At 50.0% G+C, this 16,627-nt stretch overlaps 1 protein-coding gene across 6 annotated transcripts in view; it reads left to right on the top strand.

Moving 5' to 3' along the window:
- The window catches only part of TTC13 (tetratricopeptide repeat domain 13), a 50,930-nt gene extending 41,450 nt beyond the window's left edge, over positions 1 to 9,480 (top strand). For 3 of the 6 annotated variants that reach the window (XM_080936724.1, XM_080936722.1, XM_080936720.1), the window contains 8 exons: positions 874 to 957; positions 1,792 to 1,876; positions 4,209 to 4,315; positions 5,281 to 5,416; positions 6,407 to 6,486; positions 7,118 to 7,196; positions 7,328 to 7,407; positions 8,641 to 9,480. In XM_080936724.1, coding sequence (XP_080792850.1) covers positions 874 to 957; positions 1,792 to 1,876; positions 4,209 to 4,315; positions 5,281 to 5,416; positions 6,407 to 6,486; positions 7,118 to 7,196; positions 7,328 to 7,407; positions 8,641 to 8,755 — 766 coding nt within the window. In that variant the 3' untranslated portion in view covers positions 8,756 to 9,480. Of the gene's footprint in view, positions 1 to 873; positions 958 to 1,791; positions 1,877 to 4,205; positions 4,316 to 5,280; positions 5,417 to 6,406; positions 6,487 to 7,117; positions 7,197 to 7,327; positions 7,408 to 8,640 lie in introns of all 6 variants that reach the window. The other 3 variants (XM_080936723.1, XM_080936721.1, XM_080936719.1) reach the window with 1 other exon arrangement.
- Positions 9,481 to 16,627: the final 7,147 nt, after the last annotated feature.

Raw genomic sequence — 16,627 nt, 5'->3', positions numbered from 1 at the left:
TAGGAGAGACAGTGGGTCTGTGTGCAACCCCACTGGTGAATTTATTCTGACTAGGAAGCTGCCAACCCCTGTGCATTCAGGGAAGTCTCGGGAACTGAGGCCTGAAAGACAGGTAGAAACCAGAGTGGGGAACCATGCATGGGTGGCGAGCAGAGGAACAGCAAGGACAGACGTGGACGTGTGGGGGTCATGGTGGCAGTAGATGAATGGATAGGTGTGCAGGACTGGGAATGGTGCTGCAGACACTGAAGAGGCTGACAGGAAAGCATCGGAGGACCCATTTGCTTCTAGCTGAAGCCCTGGCCATCCCGTCAGCCTAAGAGCAGTGGGAGAAAACTTGTGGGGCTGGAAACGGAAACGCCCTATTGGGGAGAGAAGTCCTCCTTGTGTCATGACCCTGATGGGAGGGAGCTGTCAGGTCCAGGGAGGATGAGAACACCTTCCAGAGAGGTTAAAGGGGAAGAGAAAACAAAACAACAAAAACCGGAGTGGGAATGTGAGGAGCGCAGTGTCTTCAGAGGGAAGAGGGAAGGCAGAATGCTAGAGAGCTGAGAGGCACCTCAGGCGGGCAGGCACAGAGAGCCTGGTGTGTCCAGGGTCAGAGTCACCCTCAAGTCTGAACTCCACTGAAGCTGAGGGTTTTCCTTCCCCTGTGGCCTGTCAAGATCTAAGTCTTTTCTGGACACTTTCTGCCAGGACAGACTTCAAGAGCTCAAGCATTCTGCTGAGATGGGACTGGCTTCCCTCACAGCGATAGAGCAAGCGGCTCTCTTACACGCTGACATATTTGTCTCAGCCCTTTGTTTTTGGAATTAACTAATGTTTACATTTCTTTGTAAAATGATGGTTAATTTTATCACTTTTACCTTACAGGGGTCAAGTGATTAATATGAGATATCTGGAATATTTTGAGAAAATACTTCATTTTATTAAAGATAGAATTCTTGTTTATCACGGGTAAGCCTTCGCTCTTCCCCTTTGCTGTGAAGCATTGAGCCCATGCATTTCACGTGTGGTGTGCTGTGAGACGTGAAAACTGAACCACTGGCAGGCCACACTAGATGAGACGTTTAGTTTAGCCTGCTTCCGTGTACCGGCTTCCCAGAGCCTTGGCCGTGGCAGTGCTTCCCGCCTGATGCACGGTAACATCCCTGATTGCCTACGGAGCCTGCGCGCAGTGGGGACTTTTGTGGTGGATCACTAGCTGAGCTTGAGAACCGTGTGAACTCCCAGCCGGGTACTTTGTTCTGAGCAGCTTTAGAAGTAAAAGCACACATACTCCCCGGTGCAGAGTTGGAACAGGACAGTCAAGGTTTTGCTGCATTTCCTGATTTATCTCACGCCCCTCTGCAGCCCCACACGTGTTAGCTTGCATTGACTCGTGCTGTTGCCCAGTTTGGGATACTGTTTATCCTCAGTGTCTGGCGATGGATCCCCAAGACCCCTTCATGCTCAAGTCCTTTACGTTAGATGGCATGACATTGACACAGGACCCACACACGGGCCTCCACGCGCTTTAGGCCATCTACATGGACTCCTTAGCATCAACCTCAGACCAATGCTCTGTTGCTTAGGGGATGCGGAGCAGGAGAGCCAGACAGTCAATAACATGATTTTCTCACACATTATTGGTTTGGGTTATGACCCTGTCAGAGGGAAGCCTCGGAATATACAGGCCTGCAGCCTTGAGCTTGTCCTTAGAGCCGTTGTCTAAAATGTAAATGGATCGGCGTGTCCTGTTCTGCATTAACCCCCCTTGCTCCTCCCTCTGCTCTTCCCTCTCTCTTCAAGAGCAAATAATCCAAAGGGCTTATTGGAAGTCAGAGAAGCTCTGGAAAAGGTACATAGAGTGGAAGACCTTCTTCCGATTATGAAGGTAAGTTTGCCGTCAGCATCTCAGGTGGGGCTGGAGCACTGCCTTCCTTGTCCCAAGGACCTGGATTCGATCCCCAGAACTCATATGGTGACTCAAAACTGTCTAAATCCAGTACCAAGGGATCCGACTTCTGCAGGCACCAGGCATGTAGGGTGAGCAGACATACATTCAGACAAAGCACATGTACACATAATTTTTTTAATTAAAAATATATCTCAGGAGGAATTGTGTAAGATAAATCCAGCAACATGTCAAGAAAGGAACCAAAGCACGTGTTTGAATGTTGTGCTGACATCTGAGATCCCCACATAGACACTATAAGCAGTGACCGAGGTCAGGTACAGCTGGAATCAGACTCAACCAGAACCATTGAGAAGCACTCAGCTCAAGAAGCAAAGGACCCAAAGATGAATATACTCACACTGGGCCTGCGGCCACCGTCCAGTGCCCGTCTGTTGTCCTTGCACATGTGAGAGCCCACGGCAGCTGTAGGTAGATGGGCTTGTTGCTCCACAGAACAGGTGTGGAGGCCAGCACATGCAGAAGAGGAGGAGGTACTGAGGCAGGGGCGGAGGAGTCCTTGTCTCGTGGCCATGTGTCTGCAGGGAAAGCCTGAACCACGGCAGGGGTTGCTCAGAGTTAGCTGTGAGCTGAGGATGCGGAGCTGTGACCAAGCTGTGGCCTTGAAGGTGGGCAGTTCCTCTGAGCACCTCCAACTCCATGTGCTTCCAGAGGCCCCCGGAAGTCATGCTAGAACGCTGTCCTGGTACACACTAGGCCCGTGTGTGACCCCCAGCACGGCAGCAGCAACCGCACGGGTCGCTGTCTGTTTAATCCAAAATGCACTCTGAAAGAATGGAACCGAGGGGCGCCTTTGACATAGAAAGTCAGAACCAAGGAAAGATCACAGACGGAGACAGGAATAGCCATAAGTCTCCAGTGACACGGTAATGACAGAGTTGTTGGAAGGAGGATCTCAGATGGCCTTTAAAATCACTTGTACGGTGCTGACCTTCAGTGTCATGGCAGCTCCTCCATGACAGGCACTGCAGTGGGTCAGCTTCTCAGTTGCTTTCCTGTGGATTTAGTCAGACATCAGGCGGAAGACAGAGTGGAAAGGAAGGCTAAGTGTACTGAGGTGAGTCCACAACAGCTCGCCAGAGGGTGGCAGCACTGCCCTGCTGTGCTGTCTGTAGGAGCTTGTCCTTTGGATGGGAGCATTTCCGGCTTCAGACTGGCTTCAGCCGGATTGTGGTTGGTCTGTGTGTGCTCAAAGCATATGGGAAACGCATAGCTTGCTTCTTCCTCAGGAGAACACGGTGTGCCACTGGAGATCTAGAAAAGCGCTCGTGCCGCAGCAGATAGCTCACTAGCCAGGAGCATGGATCAGAGTCAGAGGCCTGCACTCACCCTTCCTGCCACTTGCTGGCCCAGCGGCTTGACCAGGCTTGCTTCCTGTCCTAGACTGTGTTCATACCTGGTCGGTTTGTGGCGAGGTTTCCGCTGGCTTGCAGGAAGCACCTGCACCTGTCCTCAGAGCCGTTCCCTGAATGAAGGCGCTTCTCCCCTGAGTTCAGCTGACAGCCCCGGAGCCAGCCCTCCTGAGGCCTGCTGTTGGAGAAGCCCTCCCGCCAGAGTCCAGAGAAGACCTTGGCATCACCTTCCTTATTCCAGCTCCATCCATCCTAGTCAGAGTCAGAGGGCATTTTTCTAGAGTAAAGGCAGAACCTATTCACTGCTATTTCAGAACACGGAGGGTTTTAAGTCAGAGCTGAAGCTGTGTTCCTAAGAGACACCCTGGCCTCTGAGGAGCTCCCCTCACTCACAGTCTGTGGTCTGCAAGGTTAGAGTTGTGACCGAAAACACAGCTGCAGAGGAACCACTGAGCACCTCTTGGGCCTGCAGCTCTGGGGAGCACTTGCAGGAGTACAGAGTGCCTTTTCAGGTCCCTGGAGCTGGCACTGCTGCTCCTGGCAGGCAAGGACCCCAGAGCAGCTGTCACGCTGAGCCCGCCTGTAGCCTGCTGGGGTCTCTGCTGCTCTGTAGGCCTGTGGGATGTGAGGCTCTCGGGGCCTGTGTTGCACCTAAAGAGAAGAGAGGTGTTCTTAGCCAGTCCACCGAGAGAGAGTACACGGTCTCTCGGTTTGAATGACTCAGACAAACCTAGGGCTGAGTCAAGATTCAGATCGGAAGTACACATGTCTAGCCTGTAGCGTGCGGGCTGTATGCAGCCCCGCCTGGGAACGCAGCCCCGTGTGTTCGTAGGTGACGGTGCCACGCTGCAGCATGAGGACTGCAACTAATACGGATTTTTGTTTTCCTTCGAAAGCAGTTTAATACCAAAACAAAGGACGGGTTCACCGTGAACACCAAAGTCCCCAGCCTCAAAGACCAAGGGAAGGAATATGACGGCTTCACCATCACCATCACAGGAGACAAGTATGTGCGCTCCAGTGTAGTGCAGGGCTGGTCATGGCCAGTGGAGGGGTGTCCTGACATGAGCTGTGTCTGGGCCATGTGTGCATTCAGTGGGGGGGGTGGCATCCTTCCTGGCCAAGTGCTCAAAGCCCGTTTGGGGTCCCATGTACCTCTGCTTGGTGCTCAGAGGCTCTGGAGAGCTTGTCCAGCAGCAGGAAGACAAGGATCTGTGCGGGCCCAGGGCTACTGTGCACCCATTGAGGGTGGCGATGCCTCCGTGGAGAGTTCAGACACAGATAACCAAAATTAAGAACTTAGAAGTGAAGCTGTGAAAGAACTTTGAACATCTGAGGCTCTGGTGGTTATTCCCAGCCCCTCTCTGCCCTCGCTCTCACAGCCACTGACTGACTGAGAAGAATTTAAAGCATTATTTTTTTTGATGTTTTCATACATGTATATAATGACTTTTAGTCCTTCTTGTCTTCCCAGTTATTTCCACTAAAACCCTTCTTCCCAGCAAAGCTTCTTTCTACTTTGTATGTGTGTCTGTGTGTGTCCTGCTGAATTTAAATAGGATAAATCCACATTCAAGCCACTTCTCCCATGAAGCTTTCAGTTTTTCCCGTGTCTTCCAAATTAAAATCCTCTTCCCTCTATATCCCTAAGCCTGGTCTCACCCGCCCTCCCTCCAGCCAAAGGCTCCGAGAACTAGGAGGGTCTGCAGATGGCATCCTAGGTGCATGTGTGTGAGCTGATTCCCCCAGAACCACAGTGCTGCTTCAGGAAAGGCTTAAGCTCAGACATGGTAGCAATGTCGGTGAGCTCCGCACACCTGCTCCTGACTGGGCAGGCTGGGCTGGGAAAGGGACAGCAGAGCAGAGCACACGCCGGCCACTGAGCATGCAAACACGCACGTCACACCACCTCTCTGGTTTTCTGTTTGGACTATTTAATGTACGCATTGACAGGACTGCTTGTGTTTCCAGGGTCGGCAATATTCTATTTTCTGTGGAAACTCAAACCACAGAAGAGAGAACACAGCTGTATCACGCTGAAATAGATGCACTTTATAAAGACCTGACAGCAAAGGGCAAAGTACTGACCCTCTCGGCAGAATTCGGGGTAAGTTTGGCTTTGTTTCTTTTCCTATTCCTGGTGTGAGCTTGTGCGTGTGTGTGTGTGTGTGTGTGTGTGTGTGTTTGGTAAAGATGGAACTTGGTATGAGTGTGTTTGTGAGTGTGTGTGTGTGTGCATGTGTACATGCGTGTATGTCACTGAGAATGGGACCCAGAACTCCACATGTGGTAGGCAAATGCTTCACTGCTGAGCCACACCCTAGTCCTGCAAACACACACACACACACACACTTCTCCTGTTTCACTGAGGCTGTATGTCTTATGCCTGAAGCCAATTTTAATTGTCTCAACCTCCTTTCTAGTAATATATGAAGCAAAACCATTTGCAGGGTTTAACCATAGCAAAGCGGGATAAATGTACAGACCATATTGTAAGCTCTGCGCTGCACCTGTGCAGGTTTGGGGTCAGTAGACGTTCATCCAAGTTCATCACAGCCACAGTGAGCATGGTCTCCGTGTCCCCTGTTTAGAGTTGCTGCTTTCTGTGAGGCTGTGGCTGAAAGGATTTAGTCACGTAGGAGGCACCTCTGGCCATATCTGTGAGAGTGTTTCTAGAAAGGTCGAACTGAGGAGGGAGAGCCACCTGAATGTGGGCAGCACCCTCCATGGACCAAACTGGTCTGAACCAGAAGTGGGAAAGAAAGTGATCTGTCTCCTGTCTGCAGCCACATGTGACCAGTCACTTCATGTGCATGTCCAGCAAGCCCTCCTTCCAACCAGCTGCTGCATGCTGGCTGGCTCTGACTTCTCTCCCCTTGCCTGCGGTGACAAGAAGTGGCTCCTAGCAGGAGGAAGGCATTCCTCTCAGACAGTGGAGGCTGCTGACATTTAGTTATTTCGTATGTTTGAGCACCTTGGCCTGCATGGGACTAAGTATGTGAGCCTCAAAGGGCGGGAAGCAGTTTGTCAGAGTTTTCTGCAGCACGAGTTTGTGATATGGGGTCGAAGTTCATAAATCTCTGTCCTTTTTTCCTAGGAGGCTGATGCTGTCTGCAACTTAATCTTATCCTTAGTTTACTACTTTTATAATTTAATGCCCCTGTCTCGAGGATCTAGGTGAGTGATGTCCTGTACTGTGACAGTTCTAAGCTGAGACTGTTACTATGGTTATGTTTGTCATGGAGACAGATTCTAAAGCCCATAAGGTCACAGGAAGTTCCCACTGTGTCCTCTAGAGTCCACACCCCACACTCCACACACACAATTCACATTTTTGTTGTGGATAGTGGTACATGCCTTTAATGCAACTCTGAGGAGACAGGTGGTTCTCCATTGATGCCAGCCTGGTCTATATAGTGAGGCCCTGTCTCAAGGGGGAAAAGTGAAAATCAGAAAGATCACATCCTTGACCAACCATCAAGGGAATTTAAGGGGAGGCCAAGAGGAGAGGTTTGTGTACTCTTCTCAAAAGCAGAGAAAGAAGCAGGAAACAAACAGTGGAAATGCGCCTTCCCTCAGAAAGCAGATGTTCCTGTTGACAACGACTCTCTAGTTCCTTATGCTTTTTACGTAGGAAAGTAGAAATATTTTCAAAGCAAGCACAACAAAGTTCTTCTGTTAACTAAACATTTAAGGTTTCAGTCCAAAGAGTTCCTATGTAAGGTTCTGTTTCATGATGGACGCCCACGGGATGGTCAGTGTGACAGACACAGACCAGGGCTGGCTGAAGTCTGTCCTGTCTTGACAGTGTCATCGCGTATTCAGTCATTGTGGGAGCGCTGATGGCCAGTGGTAAAGAAGTGGCTGGGAAGATCCCCAAAGGGAAGGTATGCTGGGCCTGCTCGCAGAGGTGCATGCACGGCTGCACCACGCCGCGGCCTTCTGGTTATGGACTGTGTGAGTTAGCCCTCACACCGCTTCCTTCCTTTCCTCTCATCCTGATTCACCTCTCTTCCAGCTAGTCGACTTTGAAGCCATGACAGCTCCTGGCTCAGAGGCCTTCAGCAAAATAGCAAAAAGCTGGATGAACTTGAAAAGGTGACTGTGGCTGTGGTTGGAGTAGGCTGGGGAGGGACAAGCTCCTCGCCCCACGCCTGGCACAGGTCCTGGCCATGTGCTTGTTTCATGGGCTGGTCCGTACAGTTGTTCAGTGCTGTGTTCTAAGGTAAAAATGATAGAGAGAGATGGAGAGAGCTCAGATCCCCAGAGCTCAAATAAAATGCTGGATGGTTGTGGTAGGTCACAGGTCGGAATGCAGACAGGATCCCAAGAACAAGCTGGCTGGCTCAGCTAACCTGTGTCTGTAGCTCTGAGTTCCGCAATAAATACAGTGCAGGGGATTTAAGAAAGTTTTGATGACAACCTAGGGCTACCACACTGGCATGCGTCCATGCACACACACACACACCCACACCACACCTATTGTCACCATGTGCCAGAGTCCAGCGAGGTGCCTTACAGCTGTACCTCCAGAAAGTCTGGGGGGTACAAGCTTGAGCGAGACACTGCTTACTTCACATCCCTTCCTGCCTACACAACACCAGCCACTCTGTCCCGTAGGGGCCACTTGAGCTGTGTTTAAAACTAAGAAACGTGTATCTGTCACCCACACTGCTTAGCTTGTCCCATATAGTCTTGTTAGGAGGTTACTCGTTTACACATGGTTTGGTGGTATGGTCACAAGGTGGAGGGAAGGTTTCCTTTAGGTAGTTTTAGCAAATCTTCCCACAAACCACTCAGCCACAGGTTGCACAGTGAAGGTTCATGGCAGCCTGGTATGTAATGTTTCTCAAGGACCATGGGTTCTAAGCTAAGGATTCAAATCTGCTGCAGACAGGGAAACAGCCTTAGACAAATGACAGAGTCAGGAGGGGCAGGGCCAGGCCTGAGCCAGCATCCTCAGAGTCAGGTCAGCATCCTCAGAGTCAGGCTCAACATCCTCAGAGTCAGGTCAGCATCCTCAGAGTCAGGTCAGCATCCTCAGAGTCAGGTCAGCATCCTCAGAGTCAGGCAAAGCATCTTCAGAGTTGGGCTCAGCATGTGAGGTAGACACAGCAGGATATAAGTTGTGTGATGTGGGGCCCTGTGCACATTAAAGATTTATTTCTTTCCTCAAAGTCCTGGCTGAGCTTTCGAGCAGCTCAGGATGTGAGGTCACTACTACAAAAGGATCTGCTGTGCCTTCTGCCTTTCTGGTCACACACACCCAGACTGTGACCCTCCCTATGAGGCATTGCTAATAGTCACAGTTTCCCTGTGTTTCTATTCCAGTATCTCCCCTTCCTACAAGACCCTGCCATCAGTATCAGAGACGTTCCCGACTCTGAGGTCCATGATCGAGGTGCTCAACACGGATTCCACTCCACGGTGTCTAAAGAAACTCTAGCCGGATCAGAGGATTTATACATGTGAAGGGCCAGCCTCTCGCTTCTTAAGTTATTTTTTAAGACATGGAATTATTATGGAATTAGGTCCTTTATTACTTTTGATACCAATTTTTGATAGGAATTGAATACTTGAAAACATTTTCTTTACTTTTTCTGAACTGTAACAGAAATCATGAAAACGGGTTTTTGGGGAAAAGCTACTTGACCAGGAAGGGAAGTGTGTGTGTTAGTGGCAGCCTGGTGGTTCCCATGTGTTAAGGTATACTGCCTCTTCCTTAAAGCAAAAAATGTTTACTTCAGAAACCAAAAACTAATAATTAAGATGAAGAAAGCCAACAACCAGCAGGGCTTGTCTTCACTGTGTGGGTGTTCCTCAGACCTCCTCCTGTGCACCTCTGTGGGGTACCTCGCTACTGCCATGCCTCCACACGTGGGCCCTCCAGCCCCCAGACCCGTGGAAGGGCCCCATCACCCAGGGTTCCATGGCTTGTGGCAAGAAGCACTGGCCAGACGACAGACAGTATTTGCCAATCACTGAACCATGTTTTTCTTTTCTTTGTTGGAAAAAATAAGCTGAGGTGATCATCGAAAGTCGCCGAGTTTGGGCACTGGATTATGCTGTGTTTGTGTGTGAGCTAGTTTTGCTTTCAGGTGTAAGAGTGTTTAGAGAGTTCTTGTTTCCTCAGACAGGGTGGAAGATGGAAGAATAAGGTCCATTAAACAGCTGCAGTTTCAAACCGCGGTCAGTTGTGTCGCTTTGCTGTCGCCAATGTGGCCTTTCGCCTCTCTGTTTGATTCATGTTCCTGTTCGGATGCTCGAAGTGGAACCCAGGTCCTCACGAGTTTCTGCCCTGGCCTTCCAGTGAGAGCAGGAAAGCACCAACACTTGGAACATGCTCTGCGTGTCTCATGATCCCTGAGCGAGTGTGTCACTGGGGGCCTCAGAACCTTCCCCCACCATCTGTAGTTGCCAGATCCTTGGCGTCCCCAACATGACTGGAGGGAGTTGGACTGAGGAGTCCAGAGTCCATACCTGGTCTGTCTCTACTATGGCTGCACTGAGACAGGTCGGCCCACACTGTTTCCCAACAGAAGCTCATGCCCTAAGAGGTCTGTGACTCCCCACCATGGCCAACAGGTACAGGATAGTGCAGGGTGACTCCGACCAGGGGACTCACAGGGAGCTGGGGAGAGGACTTAGCTCCCGCTGCCCCAGCTCAGTGCTCAGCACAGTCTGAACAGTATCTCCACGTGCTGCTTGGATTCCATCACACTCCACCCCACCTCTCTGGCAAATGCTCCAGAAGGCTGAAGTGGGGCATAGACAAACCACTGAAGCCAGTGGGAACAAGCCGGGCCTAAAGCTGGGGTCCTCTGTGCAGAGATGCTGGCAAAGGGTTCTGGCACAAGGATGCCATACACCCCTACCCAGGATCCAAACCTGTGTTTCCTGAGTCAGTCCCAGAGTGCACTCTGAGCGGTGTGTGCTCTCTTATCCTTCCCCAGGGTACTGCACAGGGGCTGCCTGCAGATGCATCCTGACAGTGGAAGGGAGGGGGTAGGACAGGAACCACAGGCGAGAGACAACACGTGGGTCTTTTAAACTTGCCTTTTGCTTAAATCACAGTCCTTGGGTTTCATCAGAGACTTTTCCTCCCATTATCAGCAAACAGTCATGGAAGCTGAGGCGTCAGGCGAGGACCGCTGACCAGTTCACTGACTAGATTACTGCATTTCCATTTCTGAGGTTACTGTCCCAGTTTCTACCCATGCAGGTGATGTCATTAGATGTTACAAGTCCTCAGAAGCAGGGTAGCTAGAAGCTCCCTGAATATATGGGCCAAATTCCCCCAGGGTCCAACAAAACCCCATGGGAGGTTCTGTTTGGTAGCCAAGAAGGTTTCATCCTGGGATATGGTCAGTAAGGCCTGTCCTTGACAGCTCTCGTTCTAGGAAGAACATTGGGAATTCGTTTCTGTGGTCCTCTCATCAGCTTGGGAATCCACGTTAGAAATGATTCACACTTTGGACACAGTAGTGGTCCTGTTCAGAGCTTTAGTTCTCCAACATGAATCTGTTTCTTAGAATGTCACACAAAGAGACTGGAGAGACAGCTTTGTGGACAAAGCACTTGCCCCACTGTCACGAGGACCTCAACTCAAGTCCTCATAATACACATAAGAAACAAGGCTTTAATCACTTCTAAACCCAAGAGTAAACAGGAGTAAAAATAATAATAATAATAATAATAATAATAATTGACTGGAGAGATGGCTCAGTGGTTAAGAACTCTGGCTGCTCTTCCTGAGGTCGTGAGTTCACATCCCAGCAACCACATGGTGGCTCACAATTATCTGTAATGGAATCCGATGCCCTCTTCTGGTGTGTCTGAAGACAGCTACAGTGTACTAATATACATTAAATAAATACAATCTTTTAAAAAAAGAAGTCAGAATTACACAGATTACCAGTAATCTCAGGCAGGAGGATCGGTGTGTGTGTGTTGGGGGGATCAAGGTCATTCTCTGCTCTGTAGTGAGCTCAAGGCCACTATGGAATATCTGATCTTGCCAGGAAGACAGGAAAGGAAGGATTTCAAGCCAGTTGTGGTTAGTGTATGCCTAATATCCTAGTCATCCAGAGGCCAAAACAAGAGGATTGCTCCAATTTTGGTACATGAGCTGTATGTATAGTTCCAGGTCAGTTTTGGCTACACCATAAGATCCTGTCTCAAAAAATTACATATATGCATGTATACATATGCATACACTTATGGTTTCTGTGTTTCAACTTTAAAAGCTGCCTCCGGAGAACACCAGCCAGTTCAGTAGATACAGAAAGACAGTCTGTCTAAGGGAGGTGTGTGGTATGTGCCAGTAAGACCACTAGGCAAGAGATGCCCCTCTCAGCACTGTCTGGACCCATCTGAACCCATCTTCACTTGGACACATGAGTCCTAAGGCCTGGGGAGGGTATCTCCCTATTCTCTGAGCCACAGAGACAGTAAGAGGCAGGATGCCTGGCCCTTCACCGCTCAGGTGAGGGCTAGATTCTAGAAGTGAAGTACCCTGAGCCATTCCCAGCTCAGTTCCTGGGCCACGAGGCTGGTGATAAAACTCAGGTACGGAGCCGAAACCGACATTAAGTATCTCTGAAAGCCGTCAGCGTGAGTTTCGTTGTTAATCATGGAGGGCACCCAGAAAATGTGAGCAAACTACTCTAAGGCACCTCGTTCGTCTTCCCGGGCTGCTGGAACCTTGGGGCTGGTGATGAAGCTTTTAGAACCATGGTTCCCTGTGTCGTCCTGGGACGGTGGATCAGCAGCACAGGACTTCCTGATGGGGTCGGGTTCTTCCTAAAGACCAGCCTAATCAGAGATTCCCAGGTAGGTTGACATCGCACTTCGACACTGAAATTCTGCTAATTTTGAACTTGGAAAGCTCTCAACTGTGAAGATGTCATGTCTGCTGCAATGTGTTAACCACCGTCTGCATGGGTAGTCTATTGGCAGTAAATAAATGGAGGCTAGAAAGTTCTCTGAAAGCTAAGGTTCTTGTTAAGATGTGGAGCCCAGCATTCAGAAGGCTGAGGTAGAATGACCACACATCCCCAGGCCATCCTGGCTGGTGGCAAGACCATATCAAAAAGGAAATTCAAGCTGGGTGTGGTGGTAAACCGTGAAATCCTAGCAACCAAGAAACTAAGGAAGGATACACATTAGTGAGGCCATCCCTAGCTACATAGCGAGACCCTCATCTTGAAAACCCAAACAAAGGAGATGAAGCGTGTAAATGTAAAAATCTCAGTGGTGGGAATCCTACAGCTCACATGAGCAGAAAGGCACTGCCTGTCTGTGCTGGCCCTGGTCATCCTGAGCACAGCTGCTTCGCCTGCCTGTTCCTGGCCCCCGTCTCTCACTCACCCCACACCGCACTACTGTATCAATCCCTTACCGCCCTGCATCCATTGGCTATCCATCCGGCTGTGTTCCTCTGCCTCGTATGTTTTTTGCCCAGTGCTGTGCCCACGTGACTGACAACACTGCTTGGTGCCCATATTTTAAAGTTCAACCCATTAGTTTTGAGGTGCAACCCATCATGGCCGAGAAAGCACAGCATTTGAAGAGGGAGGCTCCTTGTTCACACCTTGATGGAACAAGGCCCAGACGAAGGATGAAGTGGATCACAGCCTGTAACGCTCAGAAGCTAACCCTGAGTGACCCAGCTCCTAAAGGCCCAGAGTCTCCCACACAGCGGCACCAGCTGCATGAACCAGTGCATGTTCTCATCCTGACCCGGAAGAGTAAGACAGACACGGCTGGGGTACAGCCAAGCATGACACTTGGAAGTGCTGAGTGCTTGGGGTGTGGGAGGGTGGCAAGGATCTCCCTCTTTCTCCTTTTCAGCCCTCACACACTGTAGCATAAGCAGCTCTAAACTTTCAGTTCCCTGCCTCAGCCTACGGAGCACCTGGGATTACAGCTGCCTTCACACGTACAGTACTCTAGAAACTTCTCTGGCAATAAGTTATATTTGCTCCAAAAACACTTAGTGGAAGTATTGTTTCTTTGTTTCTCTTTCTTTCTTTCCTTCTCTCTCTCTCTCTTAATTAATTAAAAAATCACTTATTTTTTAGCCACTTTTTAAAAAAAGGATTTGTTTATTTTTATGTGTTCGAGTGTTTGCCTGTAACTATGTAAATGTGCCACATGCACTAGTGCTCACAGGGGTCATAAGAGAATGCCACAGTCCTTAGAACTAGAGTTACAGACAATTGTGAGCTGCCGTGTGGGTGCTGGGAACCAAACTCGGGTCCTCTGCATGAACAGCCGGTGCTCTTAACAACAGAACCACCCCTGTGGCTGGGCCCACATCTGCTCTGAAAACAGCATGAGGCTGGTTTTCTGAAACCAAAGACTGTTCCTATGTAGTTTCAAGGTGAGCATGCGGAGGTAAAATAAAATACAAGCACACTTGTTTCTCTTTAAAATATCTTTAATTCGTTTTACATTTTTTCATAATTCACATCACCTACTTTATAATATCTATTCACTGTTGCTTTTCTCCTGGCTCCCTGTCACCTTTGTGTCTCCCTGTCCCACATCTGCTTAGTGCTGGCCATATGTGAAAGGGCATGAGATTACCCACTAGCATGGCCAACCTACAGGCAGCACATCCCTAAAGGACAATGACTGTCCCCTCCTGGCAATCACAAACTGCTAGTGGGTTCTTCAAACGTAAGGCCTTGAGGTCTCACCCCCCATTGCTGCCATTTTGCCTGGCCTGCTCTCCTTTGGTCTTGAGTTCAGGAGTGCAGCAGCCCTGTTCTTTGCAGCCCTCTCGCCCATGTCTTCACCGTGTCTCTGCTTCTGCTTCTGCAGGGTTCCCTGAGCCTCCAGTGGGGAAGGTTAACGCAGATGATTCATCCACAGCTGAGCACTCGAAGTTCAGGAACACGTTTTTAACACCATTTGTGTTATTAAAGGGGGTAGCAGAGGTAAACCAGGGGGTTTGTAAGGGAGAGTTGTTACAGTCCCATTTAAACAGCTAATAATAAAGCCAAAAAGTCAGCATTCCAAGTTTGTGGCTTCCTCCTTCACATCCTGAAAGACTCAGCAGCATCTCATGGTTTTGTCTTTCTCCTTTCTTCAGTGTGTTTATTTTGAGACAAAATCTTATACTGTAGCCCAGGCGGGCCTGGGACTCGCTGTACAGTTGTGTTTTGTTTCAAACACACTGCAATCCTCCTGCTTCAGCCTTCCCAAAGCAAAGGTCACTGGTATGAACCACCATGGCTATTTTGTGCCACACACACACACACACACACACACACACACACACACACACACACGAACACACTCATTTGGAGACAGGTTTGTTATGTAATGTACGCTAGCTTTGAACAGACTGGGTAGCTAAGAATGGATTTGAACATCTGACCCTCTTGCCTTGACCTCACATAAGTGCTGGGATTAGATCTGTGAACCATGCCTGGATTGTAGGGTACTAGGGATGGAAGTTCTTTTTATGCATGCTAGTCAAACACTCTACAAACTGAGCCACGTCCTCAGTACCTGATAGCACTCTTGGTGGCTGTACTGGCTGGTTCTGTGTGTCAACTTGACACAAGCTAGTGTCATCAGAGACAAAGGAGCCTTGTTTGAGGAAATTCCTCCATGAGATCCAGCTGTAAGGCATTTTCTCAACTAGTGATCTAGGGGGAGGGCCCAGTCCATTGTGAGTGTTGCCATCCCTGGGCTGGTAGACCTGGTTCTATAAGAAAACAGGCAGAGCAAGCCAGGGGAAGCAAGCCAGTAAGTGACATCCCTCCATGGCCTCTGCATCAGCTCCTGCTTCCTAACCTGCTTGGGTTCCAGTCCTGACCTCCTTTGGTGCTGAACAGTGATTTGGAAGTGTAAGCTGAATAAACCCTTTCCTCCACAACTTGTTTTTTGGTCGTGGTGTTTCACTGTAGCAATAGAAACTGTAACGAAGACAGTCATGGTATATTTTATTATAGAGCCTGCCACATTTGTGACATTCCATTTATATCAAGGAATTCAAGTTATTCCTGCACTTGCCTTTAGTGTTGTTACTCCAAGTGGGATTTTCACTCAAACATTCCACAGCGTGATCTTAACTTTGTGTGGTCTCGTAGCAAGCCTGACCCTTCTGGGGATACATCTGCTTCCCTGTGGGAACTTTCCATCCTCTTCAGTTTTGTTTGCAGTCAGCAAACCTCCCGGGGCTCTTGTGATCTCTGAAATTCCAGGATCAGCTTGGCCATTTTTGGAAGTTTAAAGCTTTTGGGTTGTCCCCTCACTTAAACTGATGGAATACAGGCTCCTTACACTGACCAGCGTCTGCTGACTAGGGTCTTTTCATTCCTGCTTAGGACGCTGAGTGACTTTTAAAGACAGAATCCTGAGATTTAATTGACTTGGAGTGTGTGTGTGTGTGTGTGTGTGTGTGTGTGTGTGTGTGTGTGTTGGGAGTGGGGGATGGGTGCTGCCTCTCAATGACAAGCACCAGAAAGCAAAGACTGTGAGGGTTTGAAGAGGCCTTGGTCTGTAGCTCTTCAGAGAGGGAAAGCCTTTGGAACGTCAGGGTACTTTTAGCAGGGGTCTTTCTTTGTGTGGGGATAATGGTAGTGAGACATTTCACTACATAACCCAGGTTGGCCGGCGCTTCCATTCCAGGCTTAGAAAAAGTTTTCTTGTAAGACTGCCAGAGGCGCGAGTCTAGCCTCCAGGTTGACAACTGGTGGGTCAGTGCCCTAGCCTGGCCCCCGGCTCCTGTGGTAGATCGCCCAGCGAACAGAGCGCAAACCTAAGAGCGCAAAGGAGCGAGGATGATTGAGAGCCAGGTTGGGCACGTGCAGGAAGAAGTTTCCTTTGTCATCAGTGCCACGTGGCGCCATGGCGGTCTTCGCCCGGAGTTAACCTCTGTAGCCATCCCCAATCGCTGCGCACGTACGGGGAACTCTATAGCAGACTCCAGAGATGACCTAGGGTCCCGGAAAGCATCCAAGGGGGAGAAATTGAAGGGCCAGGACAGGAGGAGCTCCGGGGCGGGGCTCCGGGTGGGGGCGGGGCTCTGGTGGGGAACGGAACTCAGGGCGGAGGCGGGGCTTCAGGTGCCCACTGAGCTCTGGGACAATTCCTGGTATCGACCAGTACCAGATGGGGCGTAGGCGGCCCGGAGGAAGGGTGTCCCGGGAAGGCCTGGGGGCGGTGCTCAGCCAGGGGCGGAGGAGGCGGGCGCAGCGGGTCGGGTAGGGACGGCGATCCGGGAGGAGACGGAGGCGGAGCCCCGGGGCGGGGCGCGGGCGGACCGGGAGGCGGCGCTCGGATTGGGACGCGCGGGCCGGGC

This window comes from Micromys minutus (genome assembly GCF_963924665.1).
Source record: "Micromys minutus genome assembly, chromosome: 24".
NCBI lineage: Eukaryota > Metazoa > Chordata > Mammalia > Rodentia > Muridae > Micromys > Micromys minutus.
Note: the sequence above shows the minus strand (reverse complement) of the source record. Positions and strands in the feature narration are given on the sequence as shown.